This window comes from Ursus americanus, chromosome 17 (assembly GCF_024610735.1).
Source record: "Ursus americanus isolate L20-20 chromosome 17, mUrsAme1.1.p, whole genome shotgun sequence".
NCBI lineage: Eukaryota > Metazoa > Chordata > Mammalia > Carnivora > Ursidae > Ursus > Ursus americanus.
The window spans coordinates 3,570,315-3,589,684 of record NC_142143.1 but is presented as its reverse complement, the minus strand read 5'-3'; the positions used below and the strand labels follow the sequence as shown (position 1 = coordinate 3,589,684).

The 19,370-nt window shown below is 49.6% G+C and overlaps 1 protein-coding gene across 3 annotated transcripts in view; it reads left to right on the top strand.

Annotated features, from left to right (window-relative positions):
* PPARA (peroxisome proliferator activated receptor alpha) overlaps positions 1-19,370 on the top strand; it is a 67,170-nt gene that overhangs the window by 33,577 nt on the left and 14,223 nt on the right. For 2 of the 3 annotated variants that reach the window (XM_045780092.2, XM_045780087.2), the window contains exons 3-6: positions 7,143-7,389; positions 16,355-16,515; positions 17,854-17,992; positions 18,750-18,952. In XM_045780092.2, coding sequence (XP_045636048.1) covers positions 7,182-7,389; positions 16,355-16,515; positions 17,854-17,992; positions 18,750-18,952 — 711 coding nt within the window. In that variant the 5' untranslated portion in view covers positions 7,143-7,181. Of the gene's footprint in view, positions 1-5,733; positions 6,079-7,142; positions 7,390-16,354; positions 16,516-17,853; positions 17,993-18,749; positions 18,953-19,370 lie in introns of all 3 variants that reach the window. The other variant, XM_045780088.2, reaches the window with a different exon arrangement.

Here is a 19,370-nt window from a genome sequence, read left to right as displayed (position 1 = left end):
GCCCTGTCCCCTGAGGGCGGGACTGGCATCCTCCCGAGCTGCGGCCAGGAACCGCAGAGGAGACTACTGCCAGCTGCATGGTCACTTTCCAGAGGGGGCGGGGAGGCCGGAGGAGCCTGGGTGTCCCTCAGAAGCCCTGCGCCTGCTGTATCACGGCCCTCACTGTCCACGGGTCACAGCTCCCTCCACCTGGGAAACCTGCCCCCCTCCTTCTGTCCTGGATTCCATGGACGTGATCTCATCCTGCCCGTTACCTGATCAGGCCAGAGCGTAGGTTTGTCGCCGCCTCTGTCCCGCATCCAGCTGCGGTGAGCCACCAGCGTTAGCCCCTCATGTTCTTCCCGTCCCTCCCCACACCCCTCCTGGGGACAGTCTCCACAGTCTCATAAGGACTCTGGCTGCTTCTCTCCCGTCTCCCTAACAAGCAGGCCCCACCCTGCGGCCCGGACGTTGTAATGAGGGTGTTGCCATGCCGCAAGGCTGCTCAGCACCCCGCCCTGACTCTCACCGCTCAGAGGCCGGGGACCACGCCCCTGCCACGATGACCACGCCCCTGCCCACCATGAGAGTGATATATCACCACTCCCCGCCTCTCCTGCTTCTGCCGCTCATCCCCAGCCGCTTGCCCCTGTGCCGCATCGGCAACAGTCACAAAATCGTTGTGCGTCCCCCCCATCAGAGTTAGGAGGTATCGCCCCATCCCTGGGACCCGAGCTGGCCTTGTGACTTGCCCCGAGCCACAGCACGTGGCCCAAGTGACACTGTATAACTTACACGCATGGTCTTGCGGTCCCTGTACTGACCCGTGGGCTACTGCGCAAGACGGGGCCCAAACTGCCGGCCCGCAGACTTGGGAAGCGTGTACTGGTTGTGTTCAAGCCTCTATGTCATAGGGTTGTTTGTCACGCAGTAGCACAGAACTGACACGTCCCAGAGCGGATGGTGCGCCCAGCTCGGCTCTTTACTGATGCTTTAGGTCACCATGCACACGGCTGCTCTCTGTTCTTAGAGACGCCCCTTAGCCTCGTTCCTATCACTATTTTCTGCATTGCTTTCCAATCTTTCGGGATTCAGCTCAGGCGCCCCCTCCTTCAAGGAACTTTTCTGGACTCCCCCCACACCCCCCAGGATTCCCCACGTTTCAGCCTCTGCAGTCGTGTGTTTGTTCATGTCTCATCCCCTAGTAGCCGGACATGTTCCTTACCTCTCTGAACTGCTGGGTTTTCCTCTGTAAATGGGACGGATACCACCTGCCATGCCCTGGGTACTGGGGAACTTAGCATGGCACATCGGGCTGTGCTGGGACCCTGCCCAAGGCGATGCCCAGCCAGTGCTCCCGGCTCCCTCTCTGCCCTGGGGCCGTGGGTCCCTCCGGGGCTAAGGTTGCCTCTTCCAGTGTCTTGTCCAGGGTTAAGCCAGTCACCAGCTCAGGCGGACGCTCACGTGTTTCCAGAAGTTCGTAAAACATGGTCTCCCCACCCGAAGGTGACCGTCATCAGTCTAGCCCAGAAAATGAAGGTTCAGCCGTACAGGGTCGGCTGTTGGTGTGTGATGTCATTGTGCTGTCACCAGGCAGGGCCTCCCTTGTTCCCGAATGTCATCGTTTGGTTTTGTTCCTGGCGAGGCCCTGGGTCCTCTCACTTCTGTGCCACCTGGCAGGTGCATGCTTCAGCGCTAGGCTTCCGTCTCTATCGGAGCAGAGCTTTTGTGCGGCAGACGCGGATCTCCTCTCCAGCGATCACTGATTCCTGCGACAAGCTTCTCAGCTCAGATTTCCTCTTGCAACAGGCACACGATGTGTCCGAAGTTACAGCTTTCCTTTAATTATTTTAATTTCACCACCAACAAAGATAAGATTAGATGGAAAAACAAGAGCCCCGGTTTCAGGAAAATGGGAAGCTTGCCGGGTTTGAAGTGAAGACAGATACTATCTTACAGTGCGAACTTTTTGTGAAACTGGCAGGAGTTTTCTTGGAAGTGTTTGGGAACATTCTTCTTGCACCTTTTTCTTTGTTTAAAGATTTATTTATTTATTTTAGAGAGAGAGAGAGAGCCTGAGTGGGAGGGGCAGAGGGAGACGGGATCTCAGGCAGACTCCATGCTGAGCACGGAGCCCGACATGGGACTTGATCCCACGACCCTGAGATGATGGCCTGAGCTGAAACCAAGAGTCGGACGCTCAACTGACTGTCCACCCAGGTGCCCCTCTTCTTGCATCTTTAAAGATAAAGGTGCAGAGACTCAGAGTCCTTGCCACATTGGACTCCTCAGCCATTTTCACACGCCAAATTCTTTTGATTACAAAAATGCCGATGCCTGAGGCGTCGTTGGGGAAGATCTTAGATGTCCCTAGATAAATCTGTGTGGAGTGCAAACTACTCCTAATTACCCTGCCTTTGGCTTAATGTGTTAAAACACCCAGTCCCGGGCTCCCTTCCCACTGCCGCACCCTGGTGCTCTCCTCTCTGTTTCAGATCCTGTCAGAGGTATTTTCCGTACTGACTTTGGAAGCACGTTAATCATTAGGCAGGGGGCACGGGTTAATCAACTTCTATGAACTTCTGGTGCCAGGAGAAGGTCCAGAGGGCTTTGTAGCATTTCTTTGCTTATTTTGAAATGTTATTTTAAATGCTAGCCCAACAAATTCAGCTGAAGGCTCTAAATATTGCAGATCTAAAAGGTAGACAGAAAAGTATAACCAATCTGACGAGGTGGTGAATTACAGTTGGTGGAAAATAGAAAAATTCGTTGTCCTCTTATCCGCCATGTAAGTGGCACTGTCTGACTAAAATCCTGTCCTTTACCTTTCCACCACGCATTGAAGTCTTACCAGAAAATGTAAATAGTTTCTATAAGGTGGCATTAGTAAGCCCATTACCTATAATTCAAGGGAGTTTTTAAGTTAGGGTTGCTTACAGAAAGATAAGTAGTAGCAAAGTAAAAGTCCCACGTTTGTAACAATGTATTCGGACCCTTTTGTGTCAAATACAAGAGCTGAGTGGGGGAAACTCAAGCCCAGCTCCATCTGTTCTTTCCCGTGAGTATCTGACCCCATGGCATATAAACCTGTTGTGACAGTTGGGACAATATTGAGCTGCTATTTAATACTTAATTTCAGAAAGTATTTACAAAGGGCCTCTCAGGTCCAAGAAACTCCATTCGTAACGTAAGGGCGCAGACATGGTCCAGACACAGTCACAGCCCCCGGGAGCCGACAAGGACGTGATTCTTCCTTGGTCTTTGATTCCAAGCATTTGATGAAATGAAAGTCCTTCACTTTGTCTTCAAAGTACCTACTTTATGTTAGTACAGAACTTCTCCCACATTTTCCGTCTGTCGCTTCTACGGTGGAGAGTTGGGCTGATCAACCGTTCATGCCTTAACCCCAAGACCTCTCCTTTGGGGTAACGGAGCTGGCTGCTGGCAGCCCCACTCCCCATCCCTGTTTGACACAAGCTCTTTCCTGCCAACCTGGCACTCTGCTGTTCACTGTGAGGCTTAGACTTATCTTTTCCTCTTGTGTGCTTTGTTTTTAAGTCCCGATGGTGATTATACTTCACTGTGCAAATTTCTGATCACTTGCCCAACACAGAAGCACGCTGACTTCTGATCGAGATATCCTTGCGTCCTGTCGTCTTTGGACACGCCAGGTTTGCCCCCCATCTGGGTGATGGCAGGCCGCACCTGCGAACACAGAGCCAGAGGGGTCCTCGCAGACGTGCACCGAGTTCCTGGTGGGGTAACCCGCGAGGGCACATGCTGTGCCCGTCCTAGCTAAGCGCTGGAAACAGACACCGGACACCTCCTGCACTGTAAGGTTGGGCGAAAAATATGGATACAGGGATTAGCAAAACACATTCTCCGCCCTCGAGACAGACGTGAAACGTTCTCACGCTGCATGTGATTAGGGCTTGTCAGAATCGGGCCGAGGGACTGTGGGAACCTGGAGGAGGGTGCTGAGCCCCACTTGGCTTCACAGAGTAAGAGCTCATCATGCCATTAGCAACTCATGTTAGCCTCATCTTTTAAAAAGTCATGCCATCTAAGAGTGGGTGATTCGGAAAATGCTGTGTGGTAAAGGTTGTGGGTTACTGTTGAAATCCTTCCAGCACTTCCCCTGCCCTCGCTGACACAAAATGGTAATAGTAGCTATGCCTCCACCATTCTGTCCCTCTTTCTCTTCCTTCCTTCCTTCTTTCTTTTTCTTTAATTTCTTTCTTTCTTTCTTTCTTTCTTTCTTTCTTTCTTTCTTTCTTTCTTTCTTTTTCTTTCTTTCTTTCTTTCTTTCATACTCCGCTCAAAGGAATATTCTGATGGGTAAATGCCCTACTGAGACCTAAAAGGACAATTTTTGCAGTTTACATTCAAGTTTCTGAAATAACAAGATGCAGCTGTAACATTTACATTGGACGGGAAAGAAAAGATGTGTTGAGAGAGAGCCCTGGCAGGCCTTGGGTTCGGGAAGGGACACAAGGATTACAGGGAACCTGCGTCTCGGTGGGAGTTGGGTGGGGAGCTCCGCTGTCCTCTCCCCGGGCTCTCGGCCCCCGTGGAAGCCTCTCTGCATGAGGAAATGGAAGACCCACCGGAGTTCTGCTAGCGTCTCTGCTTTTCCTTCGGCCGTTTGTCTGGCCTCCTTGGCCAGACTGGGAGCTGCTGAGAAAAGAGATCGTCTGTCTGTTGCGCCCGTCTGTCCCTCCAGAGCGCTTGGTGTGGAGGACACCGTAACTGGCGCCTGGCTTGCTCTCCTCGAGGAACTGGGCAGTGGCCGTGCCATGTGGACTTTAGAGCCAGACTTCCTGTGATATTTCTGCTGCTTGAGCAGAAGCCACAGCGACAGGGGGAGGGCTGGGAGCCAGAGCACGCCGGGAGCCCCGGGGCAGGTGGGCTGGGGTGTGTGCCGGGCTGCCTCGGCTCTCCACCTGGGGACACCTTCAAAGGGAGCCCTGTCTTATCTGCTCCAGCCGGAAGCAAGAGAGGGCGGTGTGTTCAGTGATCTGTGCAAACGCCAGTCCTCTGGCCAGGGTTCAGGACAGTGTTGCCTCACTCTGCGGAGGGATTTTATCTTGTTAGCTCTTCATTAACAGCAAGACTGGCGTTCCCCTAAATAAATCTCGCGTATGCTTTAAAAACAACTGAAAAGTAAAACGATAAGAGTATTCTAACTCACTGAGTGTAACGACAGGGAAACAAACATCATTTTATAGTGAAAGATCAGTTCCTCCAGCTTCGACACTCCTGGTTGGAAGATTGAGTATTTGCAGGAAGAAAAAGGCTGCTGTCCATACTCATTTTCCCTTGCAGCACGGGGAGTCTCATGACGAGGTGGTCACAGCCCCACTGACAGCACAGCCTCTGCCCAGCTCTCTGATACTTACTAGGCTCAACTGTATGGTTAATATTTTACATGAGTGACTGCAGTTTTTAACCTTTTGTTCATGGTGAAAAATATTTTCAGCGATACTTACCCCACTGTCTTGCTTGCCATTTAAAGAAACCTGTCTTCAGACATAACGCAGAATAAAACATGATAGAAAAAAATGCAGTTTCACAGCCTGATTGTAGATACAGAGATTACAGAGAAAGTCTTTTAAATCCTACAAAAGGCTGATGGTTCTCTTTTATTTTTCCTGTGTGTTGTTGTCAACCATGAGAACTTACTGTCAGAACTCTAAGCATGAGATGTGACTTTCACAAAAATGTGTGAATTGTATCCATTTTTCATTTCTAAAGGAAGTCAAAACATCCCTTCATCTTTGCACTTGAAGATATTTACTTTAAGCGGGGCTGAACTGTGAAAATGCTTTAGAAGAGCGCTTTCCACGGATTTGCTTTGGAGTAGTGCTCTCCCTCGGCTGGGGAGCCAGGCATCCTGTGGCCACCGTGTGATGGCAGCGCCTCGCGGTCAGCCCTGGCTGTCATCGGCAGGCACCTCCTTGGGTCCTTTCGGTGCCGCGAGCCGTGGGCTTCACTGGGACCCCTTCAGATGGGAAAGCAGTTCCAGAAGCTAAATGTCACTGCACGATGCTGACTGCCAGGCCCACGGATGGACCTGGGGCGGGACCTTCGGAGGACGAGGTGGGCGGGCAGTTCGGGCAGCCGGACCTGCCCCACACCTGTGCACCCCTGCACACACGCCCCGGATCTCTTTTTGTGTGTCCCGATTTCCTCTTCTTATAAGGACACTAATCAGATTGGATCAGGGCCTGCTTTAGAGACCTCGTCTTAACATAAGTGCCTCTTCAAGGCCCTCTCTCCAAATATAGCCACATTCTGAGGTCTGGGGGTGGGGTCAGGATTCCAACATGGCAATTTTGGCGGGACACAGTTCAGCTCGAAACAGTACCCATCTGGAGAGTATTCTTTTGTTTGCTAGCTGAAACAGTCTAGCTTTGTCAGGGACTCACCTAGCTGGGTTTTTTAAACTCTATGATGTATCTGTAAGTACACCATCATTTTTCAGGAAAACCTGCACGAGTTACCCCCCAGGGTACAAGGAGAACATAGAATACTGCACTAGGCTGTGTGCCGACAGCTGTGTGCCGGCAGCTTGTCTCTCCTGCTCTCTCTGAACCCCTCCGCTGAGCCACACTGGCCTGCTTGTTCCTACAAGCGAACACTGTGGGGCTTTTGCGCTCGCTGTTTGCTGGAACATTCTCTCCCGAGACCTGTGCGCAGCTCACCCTCTCAGGTTCTGCTGTTCCCAGATCAGCAAGGCAGTGTTCCCCGGTACGGCAGCATCCGTTCCCCATCTGCTCTTACCGTGCTGTCGGATCGCCAGCAGACACTCATTCCACACGCGTTTGTTTATTTGCTGTCTGTGTCCCCACCGAAACAGGTGTCGTAGGCAAGTGGGGACTCTGTGTCCACTGCCGTTTCTGTCCAGCTCAGATACACGGAGCACACACTGTGCGCTCAGTCACAGATGAATGATATTCGCAGGATCAGCTTTGAAAACATGTTGTGTTGAAAGATTTTCATTTTCTGAGCAAGCTTATCAAGAGGCATGCTGAGAAAAGGTGGTCAACACGGGTCCTTCCTAGATGATGAATTCAGTGGGTCATCATCGGTAAAGGATGTTTTCACTGAAGGAAAAGTGTTCCTCTATGTCTGTCTCACTCGTTACTTCTCTCTCCTCCCAGGTTGGGGCTCGGCTACATTTCCAGAACCATCTAGTCAAGATGGTAGACACAGAAAGCCCAATTTGCCCCCTCTCCCCGCTCGAGGCTAATGATCTGGAAAGCCCATTATCTGAAGAATTTCTACAAGAAATGGGAAGCATCCAAGAGATTTCTCAGTCCATTGGTGAGGACAGTTCTGGAAGCTTTAGTTTTACAGAATACCAGTATTTAGGAAGTGGCCCAGGATCTGATGGATCTGTTATTACAGGTAAGTGTGCTGTCTCCTAAAAAGTTTTATTTAGAAAATTTTGGGGGTTTTGGTTTTTTTTTTTTTCCTGCTGAGAAAATTGTTCTCTTTAAAAGGCTGGCAAAGCAGGCCCATCTTTGTGCAGTGAACTCTTTAGACATGATAAAGCATGATACCCAGTCCACTGGGCCTGGAGGCCTTTCAGGAGACATGTGAGATACACAGTATGCCCGCTTTTAAAAGCTACACAAATCAAATAATGCTTGAAATTCAGTTAAGGCAGTCAGCTGCATTTCTAAAAAATTCTTGAGTTTCTACTTCTTTAAAGCAGAGGCCCCTATTATAATAAAAAGGGTGATTTTTTAAAATCTGGCAATGTATATGACCCGCCTATTTTCTACGCTGCAGTAAGAACTGCAGGAGAGGCACCTGGGGGGCTCAGTCGGTGAAGCATCCAACCCTTGATTTCGGCTCAGGTCCTGATCTCAGGGTCCTGCGGGCGAGTCCCACGTTGGGCTCCACACTCAGCATGGGGTCTGCTAGAGTCTCTCTCTCTCCCTCTGCTTCTCCCTCTGCTTGTGCTCTCTCTCTCTAAAATAAATAAATAAAATCTTAAAAAAAGAAGAAGAAGAAGAAGAAGAACTGTAACAAGTGTCAGCAGGGCAAATACCAAGAAGTAAAACATGGGGTCCGCTTAGGCAACCTCTGATGTCACAGAGAAGAAATGGGGGAACACTTCATCCTTCCAGGCAACAACGAAGCCAGCCCGGGATAACGTGGTGTAAACTGCGTCCTCGATTGGACCGGGCTCCCCGGGTGTCGAGTCTTAACCCGGGGCACGTTTCTGCCAGCCGTCTTCTTGCTTATTCCTGCTCCAGGAAGATGATTTTCATGACGGCGCTGACGTTAGTGCCGGTGGGAAGGGAAGGTTCTCGAGCGGCTGGGAGCGGCGTATGCTGATGGAACCTCTGTAGAGAGGACGGCGGAAGGACCTGGCAGGCCCACTGGGGACAGACATCGTTTAAAAGGAGACGCGTACAAGGCGCATGGCAGCCGTATTTGGGCCAGTGCCTGCAGCGCGGTGACGTATGTGGCCGCCGTGCGCTGTGGCCACCTGCACGGTGGGGACCCATAGGAAGCAAGGGAAGCGGACAGATCGTGAAAACTTCTTTACCGTAACTTAACGAACTGGCTCCACCCGTATCACTCGAATCCACACAAAAAGCGACACTGAATGAAATGAAACAGCTTGAGGATACATTCCGTGTGATTCGATCCGTGTAAGATCTCCAACACCGAACAGCGCCGAACGTGGTCAGTGGGTATGGACACACATCTGGGAAGACTCGTGGCAGCTCTACGATGCTGGTCCCCTGCCAAGAGGAAGAGGGGTCTGGGGGTAGGTTGCACGTTAGACAGAAACATTACCATTTGTAAATCTGGGCGGCACGGGTCCTACTGTACGTTTTTCTATATGTTTGAGATACTTTAAAGAAAAATACAAGCAGCAAAAAGGAGCATTCCTGGCAGAAGGAAAAAGCACCTTGTGCAAAGCCTCACGTGATCCTCGTAAAAACGCAGTGAGAGACTGTTGTCATTTTGCAAGTGGAAATAAACTCACAGATACTAGGTAACGCAGCCCGGTCACGCAGCTAGAAAGAGACTGTGCCGAGACTTGAACCCCAGCTGGCTCCGAAGCCGTGTTCTTTGTAGGAACATCCCTTTTGGCAGCAGTGTCCTCGACGCAGAAAATCAGGGATTGCACGATCTATGTGAGACCCCGAGGAGATGACACGTTAATGGGCTCTGTGGCCTTCCTGACTGAGCAACCTTTGCAGTGACCCCAACAGACCTTTATAAATGGTTCGCGTTTTGACTGCCTTTCTCATGACGTGTTACCAAGGCAGTAAGCTTCGAGGAAAAGGAGCAAGTGTCCAGGGTGATGGGAGCTTCCAGAAACAGCGAGGGAGGGGGGCAAGGAAAAGCCTCTGGGGTGTGGGACCACCTTGCAGAGCCTCAGTAGGTCGCCTTGTGGCCGACCTGTGCTAGTGTCCGGGACAGTGACAGCCCAGGCTACTGGGCACCGTGGTAGTTGTTGCACACGCCTTGTCTCCCCGAATCCCAAGAGCAATGTTTGAGCTCGTTGTTCTGTTTATTTGAGGGAAGAGGTAGGGAGACAGACCCCAGGACACTGGGACATGCTGGAGGTGACAAACCCAGAGTAGGAGAAAACCCAGGGTCAAACCTAGCTCTCAACCCCTCCAAACGGGTCTTTGATTCAGCACATCGCAGACACACCATGTGCTGGCTGATTGCTTCCGTGCACTATTTGCAGTTATACTATCAGAATTTTTTTTCTTCTGGATTTGAGGAGATTCATCTGTGTCCATTTGTTTCTTTTTTTTTTTTTTTTTTGAAGAAGGCAGATTCTCCCCCCCCCCCCGCCTTCTTTGAAAAACATATCATCCGTTTTATAATTAAAGAGTCAAGGATACGCTTTCCTTCAGGTCACACACTCTCGAGGTTGTTCTCAAATAAGGAACTTGTGTGAACAGGGTGGGTGTGCCGTTGTAAACCCTCTGGAAAGTTCTGTCTTAGCCATGGGCATGAAGAGGGGCCAGACACCTGCCTTCTCCAGGACGGTAGAGTGCACAGCGACCGCTCTGCCTGGATTTTCTCTCTCCCAAGTCCTCACCCTCAAACAGGAGGGATCCGAAGTTACGTTCTTCCAATTACTTTCAAGGTTGCTTTTCTGAAACTAGTGTCTTTTAGGTCATTGTCAAGAACTAGAATCTAAAATATATTCCTAAGCCATCTGAAAGCTCTGACACTTAAAACTTGGAGATGTTACATAAACTAGCCTCCTGGTCCATATACTTCATCAAAAGCCACGCGGGGCCCAAGTCCACGGGCCGACATGCGCTTCGCGTCTAAATAAAGTAAGGGCAAGGGTGCTGGGGGCGAGAGTTCCACCCTGGTCTTCAACCAATTCCAAGGAACTTTGTGGCAAAAACAAAAGAGGGGGAACTTACCAAAAGTGATCACAGTGACACGTACTCAACACGCACCCCTGGGTGTGCGGTCAGCCATCCGTAGACCCTCCAGCTTCTCCTCACTGTTGTGGGTCCTTTTGGTCATTTGGCATCATCGCTCCCTTCTTAAGATCTTGCTTTGTTTCCTTTCCAGGTTCTCCAGTGCGGGCGTGACCAGCTCATTTGAGATAAGATTACCACTTACTTGTAAACTAGATTTTCCATCCCGCGGGTGGTATTTCTGCATTACGTAAATTGCTCCCACGGAAGGGCTGTCTATAAAATGTATTCACTTTAAACTTTACACCCGGGAGAACAGATGGGTGAGGCTGCTTGCGCGGCCAGTCTGTCTTTCTGCCCCGATTTTCTTAACGACGTGATTGGCGCCCATGGTTGAAGTGTACGGTTTGACGTGCACACATGTTGTGAGTGTGAAATCATCCCCATGATGGAAATAGTGACCAAACCCATCACCTCCAGATTTACTTGTGCCCTTTTGTAAACCCTCTTCCCCACCCCTGGGCCCCCCCCCCCCCAACACCCCGAGCAACACCAATCTATCATTATGGAGCTGTTTGTATCTCCTAGAATTTTATATAGAAAGAGTAATGCAGTAGGTATTTTTTTCAGCTGGCTTCTTTCACTTAGCAGATTCTTTTGAGATTCATGTGCGTGGAAGCACATATCAGTAGTTCAGGTTTTTATCTGTCGTATGAATAAGCCACTGTCTGTTTCCCCATTCGCCTGTCGATCAACATTTGATTTGCTTCTGGGTATCGGCTGTTACAAGTAGCGCTGCTGGGAACATTGACGTCTCTGTGGTCACGTGCTTTGGCTTCTCTGCACTACATACCTAGGAGCGGGTGGCTGGGACCCAAGGCAGATGTACGTGTGACTTTTAAGAAATGCCATGATCCTTTCCAGAGTGGCAGGTCACTTTTTTTTAAAGATTTTATTTATTTATTTGAGAGAGAGAGAGAGAGAGCGCACAAGCAGGGGGAGCAGCAGAGGCAGAGGGAGAAGCAGGCTCCCTGCTGAGCAGGGAGCCCGACGTGGGGCTCGCTCCCAAGACCTTGGGATCGTGACCTGAGCCAAAGGCAGACGCTTCACCAACCGAGCCACACGGGCACCCAAGTGTTATCTCATTTTAGGTTCCCACCAACGGTTGTGAGAGCTCCAGCTCATGCACACCCTCGATGAACGTCAAATACGGTCAGTCTTCCAGGTTTTGGCCATCCTGATGGGTGTGTAACGGGATGTCGCGGCGGTGGTTTTCGTTTGCATCTACCTGAGGCCTAGTGATGCCGAGACTCTTTTGCTAGATATCTTCTTTTTGAAGCTTTTCTAATGAAGTATAGTTGACACACAATGTGACATTAGCTCCAGATGCACAACCCAGTGACTTCACAGTTCCGTGCATGACACAGCGCTCACCGCCATGTCCGTCACCGTCCGTCACCGCACAGTGTTATGACGATAGTGCAGACTGTATTTCCAGTGCTGTCCGTTTCATCCCCATGACTTGTGCGGGTGATAGCTCCAAGCTTGTCCCTCATATGTGCACATCTTCTTGGGTGACATTTCTGTTCAAACCTTTTGCCTGTTTTCAATTGAGTGGTTTCCTTGCTCTCGAGATATATGTATGAGTGTGTGTGTATATGTATATATATATGAATATATATTCTGGATACAAGTATTTTATCAGAGGTATGATTTCTGAATAGCTTCTCCTAGTCTGTGCTTGTCTTTTCTTTCCCTTAGCAGTGGTTTTCGAAACGCAGAGTCCTTAATTTTAAGGAAGTGCAATTCATCAATGTTTTTCTTTCATGGATACTGCTTTCTGTGTCATATTTAAAAAATACTTACCTGATCCAAAGTCACTTTCTTCTATCAGTTTTATATTTTCTGGGTTTTACATTTATGTCCTAGAGCTATTGAATTAATTTTCATGTATGGATCAAAACTGATTTCTTCTTCTTCTTTCTCTCTCTCTCTTTTTTACATTTGTAACTGTTCTCGCATACTTTATTAAAAAGGCTGCTATCTCCACTATACGGCCTTTATATCTTTGCCAAAAATCAATTGGCTTTACCTGCCGGGCCTGTTTCAGTTCCATTTGTCTGTCTGTCTCATTTGGCACCAATGCCACTAATTTCTGCTTACTGTAGCTTTATAGTAAGGCCTGAAGTCAAGTAGCATTAAATTCTCCAGCTTTATTCTTCTTTTCTGAAGATGTTTTGGGTGTCCTATGAATTTTAAAATCAGTTTTTCAATTTCTACCAAAAAAGCCTGCTAAGATTCTGATTGGGATTGCCTTAAATCAAAAGATCAATGTGGGGAGAGTTGACATCTTAACAACAGTGAGCCTTCTGAGCCATGAATTTATTTCCTCTGTGAGATAGCTCTTCATTAATTTCTACTTTTTAGTATATAGATCTTTTGTATTTTTTGGTCAGATTTATTGCTAAGTGTTTCATATTTTATAGATTTTTAGAATTTTCTGCACAGATAATTATGTCATCTGTACATAAAGACAGTTTTACTTCTTCCTTTTTAAGCTGGTTGCCTTTATTTCTTTTTCTTGCCTTATTACACAGGTTGGAACCTCCAGTACAATATTGAATAAGGGGAGACACCCTTGCCTTATTCCTGATCTCAGTCTTTCACCACTAATTATGACAATAACCGTTTTTTATAGATTCCCTTTCCTAGGTTGAGGAAGTTCTTCTAATCCTAAGTTTTCTGAGCATTTCTATCAGAAGTTGATGTTGGATTTTGTCAAACACTATTCCTTCATCCAGTGGGATGACCAGGTGGCTCTTCTTTCTTAGTTGGTTGATACGGTGAATTACACTCTTGGCTTTTCAAAGATTAAGTCAACTTTGCATTCCCAGAATAAATCCTACTTGGTCATAATGTATCGTCCTTTTTATACATGATGGACTTGTTACAATTTTGTTAAGAATTTTGCATCTGCAGGTCACCTGGTGGTCCTGGGATCGAGCCCTGCATCGGGCTCCCGGCTCCACTGGGAGGCTGCTTCTCCCTCTCCCATTTCCCCTGCTTGTGTTCCCTCTCTCGCTGGCTGTCTCTCTCTCTCTCTCTCTCTCTCTCTCTCTGTGTTAAATAAATAAATAAAATCTTTAAAAAAAAAAAGGAATTTTGCGTCTGTGTTAGTGAAGGATATTGGTTCTAGTTTTCCTGTAAAATCTTTACCTAGCTTTGGTATTGGATTCATGCTGGCCTCACAGAATGAGTTAGGAAGTACCCCCTCCTCTTTAGTTTTCTGTAAGTATTTCTGTGGAATTGATACTGTTTCTTCCTTAAATGGTTGGTAGATTTCACTTATGAAAAATTTTTTTCATCTCATTTCTCTCAGTGTTTCATTTTGGATAGTCTTCTGCTGTACCTTCAAGTTCACTAATCTCTCCTTCTGCAGTGTCTAAGCTGGCCCTGACCCCGTCCGGTGTATTTCCCACACCAGGTGTGTAGTCTTCCTCACTCGACGTGTGACTTGGCTCTTTTCCACTCAGTCTCCAGTCTTTCATCCGACTCCTTGAACCCTTAGGATACAGTCATAACTTGAATCATCTGTGTTCGTTCCGGGTCAGCCTGACCCTGAGATCATGACCTGAGCCGAAATCAAGAGTCGAACGCTTAACCACTGAGCCACCCAGGAGCCCCTGTAATTTTTTTTATTGGATGCCATGCATTGTGAACTTTGTTCATGCTGGATATTTTTGTATTCCCACAAATACTTCTGAGTTTTGTTCTGGGACACAGTTACTTGGGTAACGTTTGGCCTTTCAGGTCTTGTGTTAGATGAAACCAATAACGTTGATTCTACAGGTAAGTTTGCCCCGATACTGAGGCAAAACTCTTTTGAATCCTTTACCCGATGGCTGTGGCCTCTGAGGCTTTCACTCTGAGTGGTGGTCACAGAACTATATCCAGCCTTATCAGAGTCCCGGCTGCTGTTCCCCTGTCATTTCAGGTTGCTGCTGGAGTGTCTTTCCCTTTAGGCTCTCTTAGTTGATGGAGCGAAGAGATATGGGTGTGTTCTAACCTATGTATACACACAGGTCCATAAATATTTCTGTATGTAGCCATTTGAATCTCTGTTTGTTGGCTGATGCTTGCAGCGCTAACCCGCCACCACGTGGGTCATTCTCGCCTCTCCCAGCTGATCTGTAAGCTCCTGCTCCCACGGTGAGAGGCCTGGCTCCCACGCCACGATTCCTTCTGTTCATGGTCTCTCTCTGGTCTACATGATGGTGGCGTCAGGGTGGCTAACCTGTACCCCTGTGGGGGCTGCTTTATCTGCAGATACCTCACACTGACAAGCCTTTGGTCCCATAGATGCCACTGGTCTCCAAGTATCCTTAGGCGGGGTCCTCTCCATGCCTCCTTCAGGGAGGCCATTCCGTACACGTGTGCCACGGTGAGCCTGCTTGGTCACACTCAGCACTCCCCCGGGGATCCCCCAGCCTCCTCAATGACTTTTGTTTGCACCCATGGAGGCTTCTCTGTCCTGCACACTTCTGTGGGTTTTGACAAATGCATCATGTTACATCTTCACCGTTATGTTTTTGTATGAATTGTTTCACCCAAAAACCTCTGTTTCACCTGTTCAGCCTGCCTCCCACCCTCCCCCAGCAGCTCACCTTTGTACGACACCTATAGTTGAGCTCCCCCCAATGTCAGATGTTTAGATCGTATACTTTACAGCCTTTTCAGACTGGCTTTTTCTTTTTTATCCTTCCACCTATCGAAGGGCATCTTGGTTGCCTCTGATTTGGGGAGATTAACACTAAAGCTGATATAGACGTGCGTGTGTCAGTTTTTGTGTGAACTTATCTCAGATCACTTGGGCAAATACCTAGGAGTGTAATTCCTTTAAGACTGTTCTGCCAAACTGTCTTCCAATGTGGCTGCCCCATTCCGCGTTCCCACGAGCCACCAGCAAGCATCCCTGTCGCGCCACGTCCTCGCCAGCATGTGGTGCTGCCAGGGGTTGGTTTGTCTAATTTAATTTAATTTTTTTAAAAGATTTTATTTACTTGTTTATTTATTTATTTGAGAGAGAAAGCAAGAATGTGTGTGTGCACAAGTGGGGGGTGGGCAGAGGCAGAGGGAGAAGCAGACTCCCCACTGAGCAGGGAGCCCGACGTGGGGCTCGATCCCAGGACCCTGAGATCATGACCTGAGCCGAAGGCAGGGTCTTCACCAACTGAGCCCCCCAGGCGCTCATGTTTGTTTTAGCCAGTCTGTAGCTGCATAGTGATGTCTCGTTCTACTTCACAACCCCCGACAACCAGTGACGTGGAACATCTTTGCTGATCTGCTCCCATTCTTCAGTGAGGTGTCTGTTCAGACCATCTGCCCATTTTTAATTGAGTTGTTCACTTTATTGTTGAGTTTTAAGACTTCTCTGTGTATTTTGGAAACAAGTCTTTTCTGAGATGTGTGTTTTGTGAATATTTTCTCCCTGCCTGTGGCTTGTCTTTTTCGTTCTCTTGGCAGTGTCTTTTGCAGAGCCAAAAGAAGTTTTTAATTTTAAGAAAGTCCAATTTATTGTTTTTTTTAATCTTTCATGGATTATTGCTTTTGGTGTTGCCCACACAGATTTTTATCCTGTGATTTACTGAGTTAACAATCGCAGAAGCGCTGGAGGGAAGCAAAGTAAAAATTGTGTGTAGGCTGCACTGGGGTGGGGGAGGGGAGACGGTGGGTCCAGAACCCGGGGGCAGCCCAGCGGCGGGTTCGGGGATGCCACAGCAGTAACCGGAGGCACACAGGTGGGGGTGGGACAGCCCAGGACAGGGGCCAGCCCAGGCTGGGAGCCCTGACCACTAGCGAGTGCTTCCTCACATGCCGTCGTCTCCTCGTGAACCTGGTGTAGACATCGGTGACGGTGTCTGGGATGCTCATCAGCCTTTCTCCTCTGTTCTCAGACACCCTGTCCCCTGCTTCGAGCCCCTCGTCGATCACTTACCCGGTGGCTCCCAGCAGTGCTGATGAACCAGCCAGCGTAGCCCTGAACATCGAGTGTCGAATCTGTGGCGACAGAGCCTCGGGCTACCATTACGGAGTTCACGCGTGTGAGGGCTGTAAGGTACGGTGACCCCGGCGGGGAGACAGTCCTTGCTTGGGACCACGGGGGCTTCCTTTTCTTTTAAACACAGAGGTGCACTGTGACTCAGGTCTGCCAGAAGTTGCAGAGAAGACACTGACCCCAGTGAGACATTAGTTTCTCCCCTCAGAGAGCCCGCGGCAGAGGGCCGACTGTCCTCGGCCATGGAGTTGAAGAAGCATGTTTTCAAGCAAATAAACCACAGGACGAACGACCCCTTTATTTGACTGTGGGGTCGGTCCTCAGCGGGCCACGGCGGTCAGAGGCGTCGGGCCCCCGCAACATGCTTTTAGGAGTTTGTGGACACTCCCAGCTCTGGTACTTGGTGTCCCTGCTCCGCGGGAGGTCTCGTCATCTCAGTGTCCGGTGCTGAGACAGTTTACTGACTTGTGGAAGATGCCACGGCCTTTCCTGGTGCGGGCACGACCCGCATCCTTGACAGCAACGCCACCCCTGCGCCCTCGGAGGCGTGGGCCGCGGGGAGAAAGCGCCGCGCCGCCTTCTGGTGGGTACGAGTCTCTCTTCGACCCCCTCGTGGTCCTGTGCCTGCTCTGGCCATCCCACGTGACAGACCAAGATATCCAGCTGAGGGAAGGCGCCATCCTCCCCTCCTATGCCCCAAGAAATTGCTGTCCCTGGTCCCATGGCCCGCCAGACCTGCCCCACCCAAAACAGGCGGGAATGAGTGGGAAGCAAAAAGAAAAGAAAGCAAAGCAGATGCGGACCCTTCACAAGCCTTCTGACCAGCGGCCTGTGAAACAAGCTTCTTGCAAAGTCGCCTTTCCTACCAGGCTGTGCGGAGCTCCTGTCACTACGCGTCGTTTCATGTGCACTAACTACCAACATTTCTTACTGGGTAGAGTTTGAGATGCTTTTGTAAAGCGGGAACATTGTCTGCAAACAGGTGGCTTCCTTTTATTGGTTTATTATAATTTTTGTCTTTCAGGGAGTTAGTATTCTCTTACATCGAGATCCGTGTAGTCACAAATCTGGGGTGAGTTGGGGAGGGAAAGTGACACTTGCACGCATCGGGATGGGACTGAGTGTTGCTGGGAGACGGTAACCGTGTCTTCCCACGCCAGATGAACACGTCCAGAAATGACTTTGAATTGTGCCTCATTTTGTTAGTTTTTCATCTCACATGTAATGAAATTTAAGTTTTTCAGTTTGTCAGACGAAGTCAGACTTCTTAGAAAGGTTTTACTAATTTCAGTCCATTTGGGAGGTACAAAAGGTGAACGACAAGAAACGTGCGTAAAGCCACGACACTGAGGTACCGGCCAGCCGCGGCCCTGCCCCAACCGTGCGTCCGTCCCACAGGGTTTCTTCCGGCGAACCGTCCGGCTGAAGCTGGCCTACGACAGGTGTGACCGCCACTGCAAGATCCAGAAGAAGAACCGGAACAAGTGCCAGTACTGTCGTTTCCACAAGTGCCTGTCGGTCGGGATGTCCCATAACGGTAGGTAAGGCTGTCCGCGTGCTCCCCCAGCCCCTGCCTCGGCTCACCTCCCTTGTCCGGTCACCCCGGACTGTGTTTTGAGTGAATGCACGGCAACACTTAGTGCCCAGATCGTTGTGCAGCCAGCAAAGCCTAGGAAGGGCAAGTGTCACAGAGCGGAGATGCAGCAGAGCTCCTGGAACTCCGTAGACACTTCCCACGGTAAGACTTCGGTCCAGCTTTTCAGATCGATTGGAAGCCCCCCGGGACGCCAGAATGGTCAAAGTGTCGGCACGAAGCGCGTGCCATTGCCAACACCATCCCACGTGGCGAAGGCCATTATTCTGAACCATACTGTCATTTTAGAACATGCCGATGACGACGTGAGGGTAAATGTAAAATGACTAGCTCCTAGCAGTTGCACGTCTGCCTTCTGGATGAAGAAAAATGTGTCATGTGAATTCGCCCTAGGGTCGCCGCCATCTCCTTGAACTAGGGGTCAATTCTGGACCCTGTGACAGTGAACAACCTTCAACCAATCCTGTTGACAAAACGAGCGATGGCATTGCCTTTCCTTTTAACCTTTTGAAAGGTCCAGAGTTACGGAGGGCTGAGTGTTCTCTTCCGCTCTCCAGAGTAGAACATTCACTCGTCCCGTGGGCAGCTTGCATTCGTGTCCAGTTCTCATGCGCTCCCCGCCCGGGGCCCGACCCCGTCCTGCGCCTCGGTGCTCACCTCTGCTCGCTTTCCGTTCTCTCCTGCCCCCCCCCCCCCCCAGCAATTCGCTTCGGACGAATGCCAAGATCGGAAAAAGCGAAACTGAAAGCGGAAATTCTCACCTGTGAGCATGAGCCGGAAGATGCAGAAACGGCCGATCTGAAGTCCCTCGCCAAGAGAATCTACGAGGCCTACCTCAAGAACTTTAACATGAACAAGGTCAAGGCCCGGGTCATCCTCGCGGGGAAGGCCAGCAACAACCTGGTAGGTGTCCTCGCGGCTGCTTGTTCCTCCGTCCGAGGGGCCCCCTGGCCGCAGGGCTGCTAGAGCCGCAGAGGGGGCTGAGGAGACAGCGGGTGGGTGCTGGGAGGGCGGTGTTGGCCCCTGAGCCAGCTGATCGGCTGCTCCTGTCTTCTGGGTTCACCACCTCGGAGCTCCTAGCAACCAGGTCATTATAATCACTATGTCATTAACACACACACACACACACACACACACACCCCGCCAAAAAGAAAAGAAAAAATCTGGTTAATAGTTTAGGGTCATTTCTTAAGTCCATTTTTTTAAAAGCTCTATTTTTTTCCTTAAATCTCTATTTTAATGCCAGAAAAGGAAAGCATTTTCTTTCACTCAACACGTGTTCTAGCATCTTTCCCCCAAATCTCCTCCCTCCTCTCCGGCC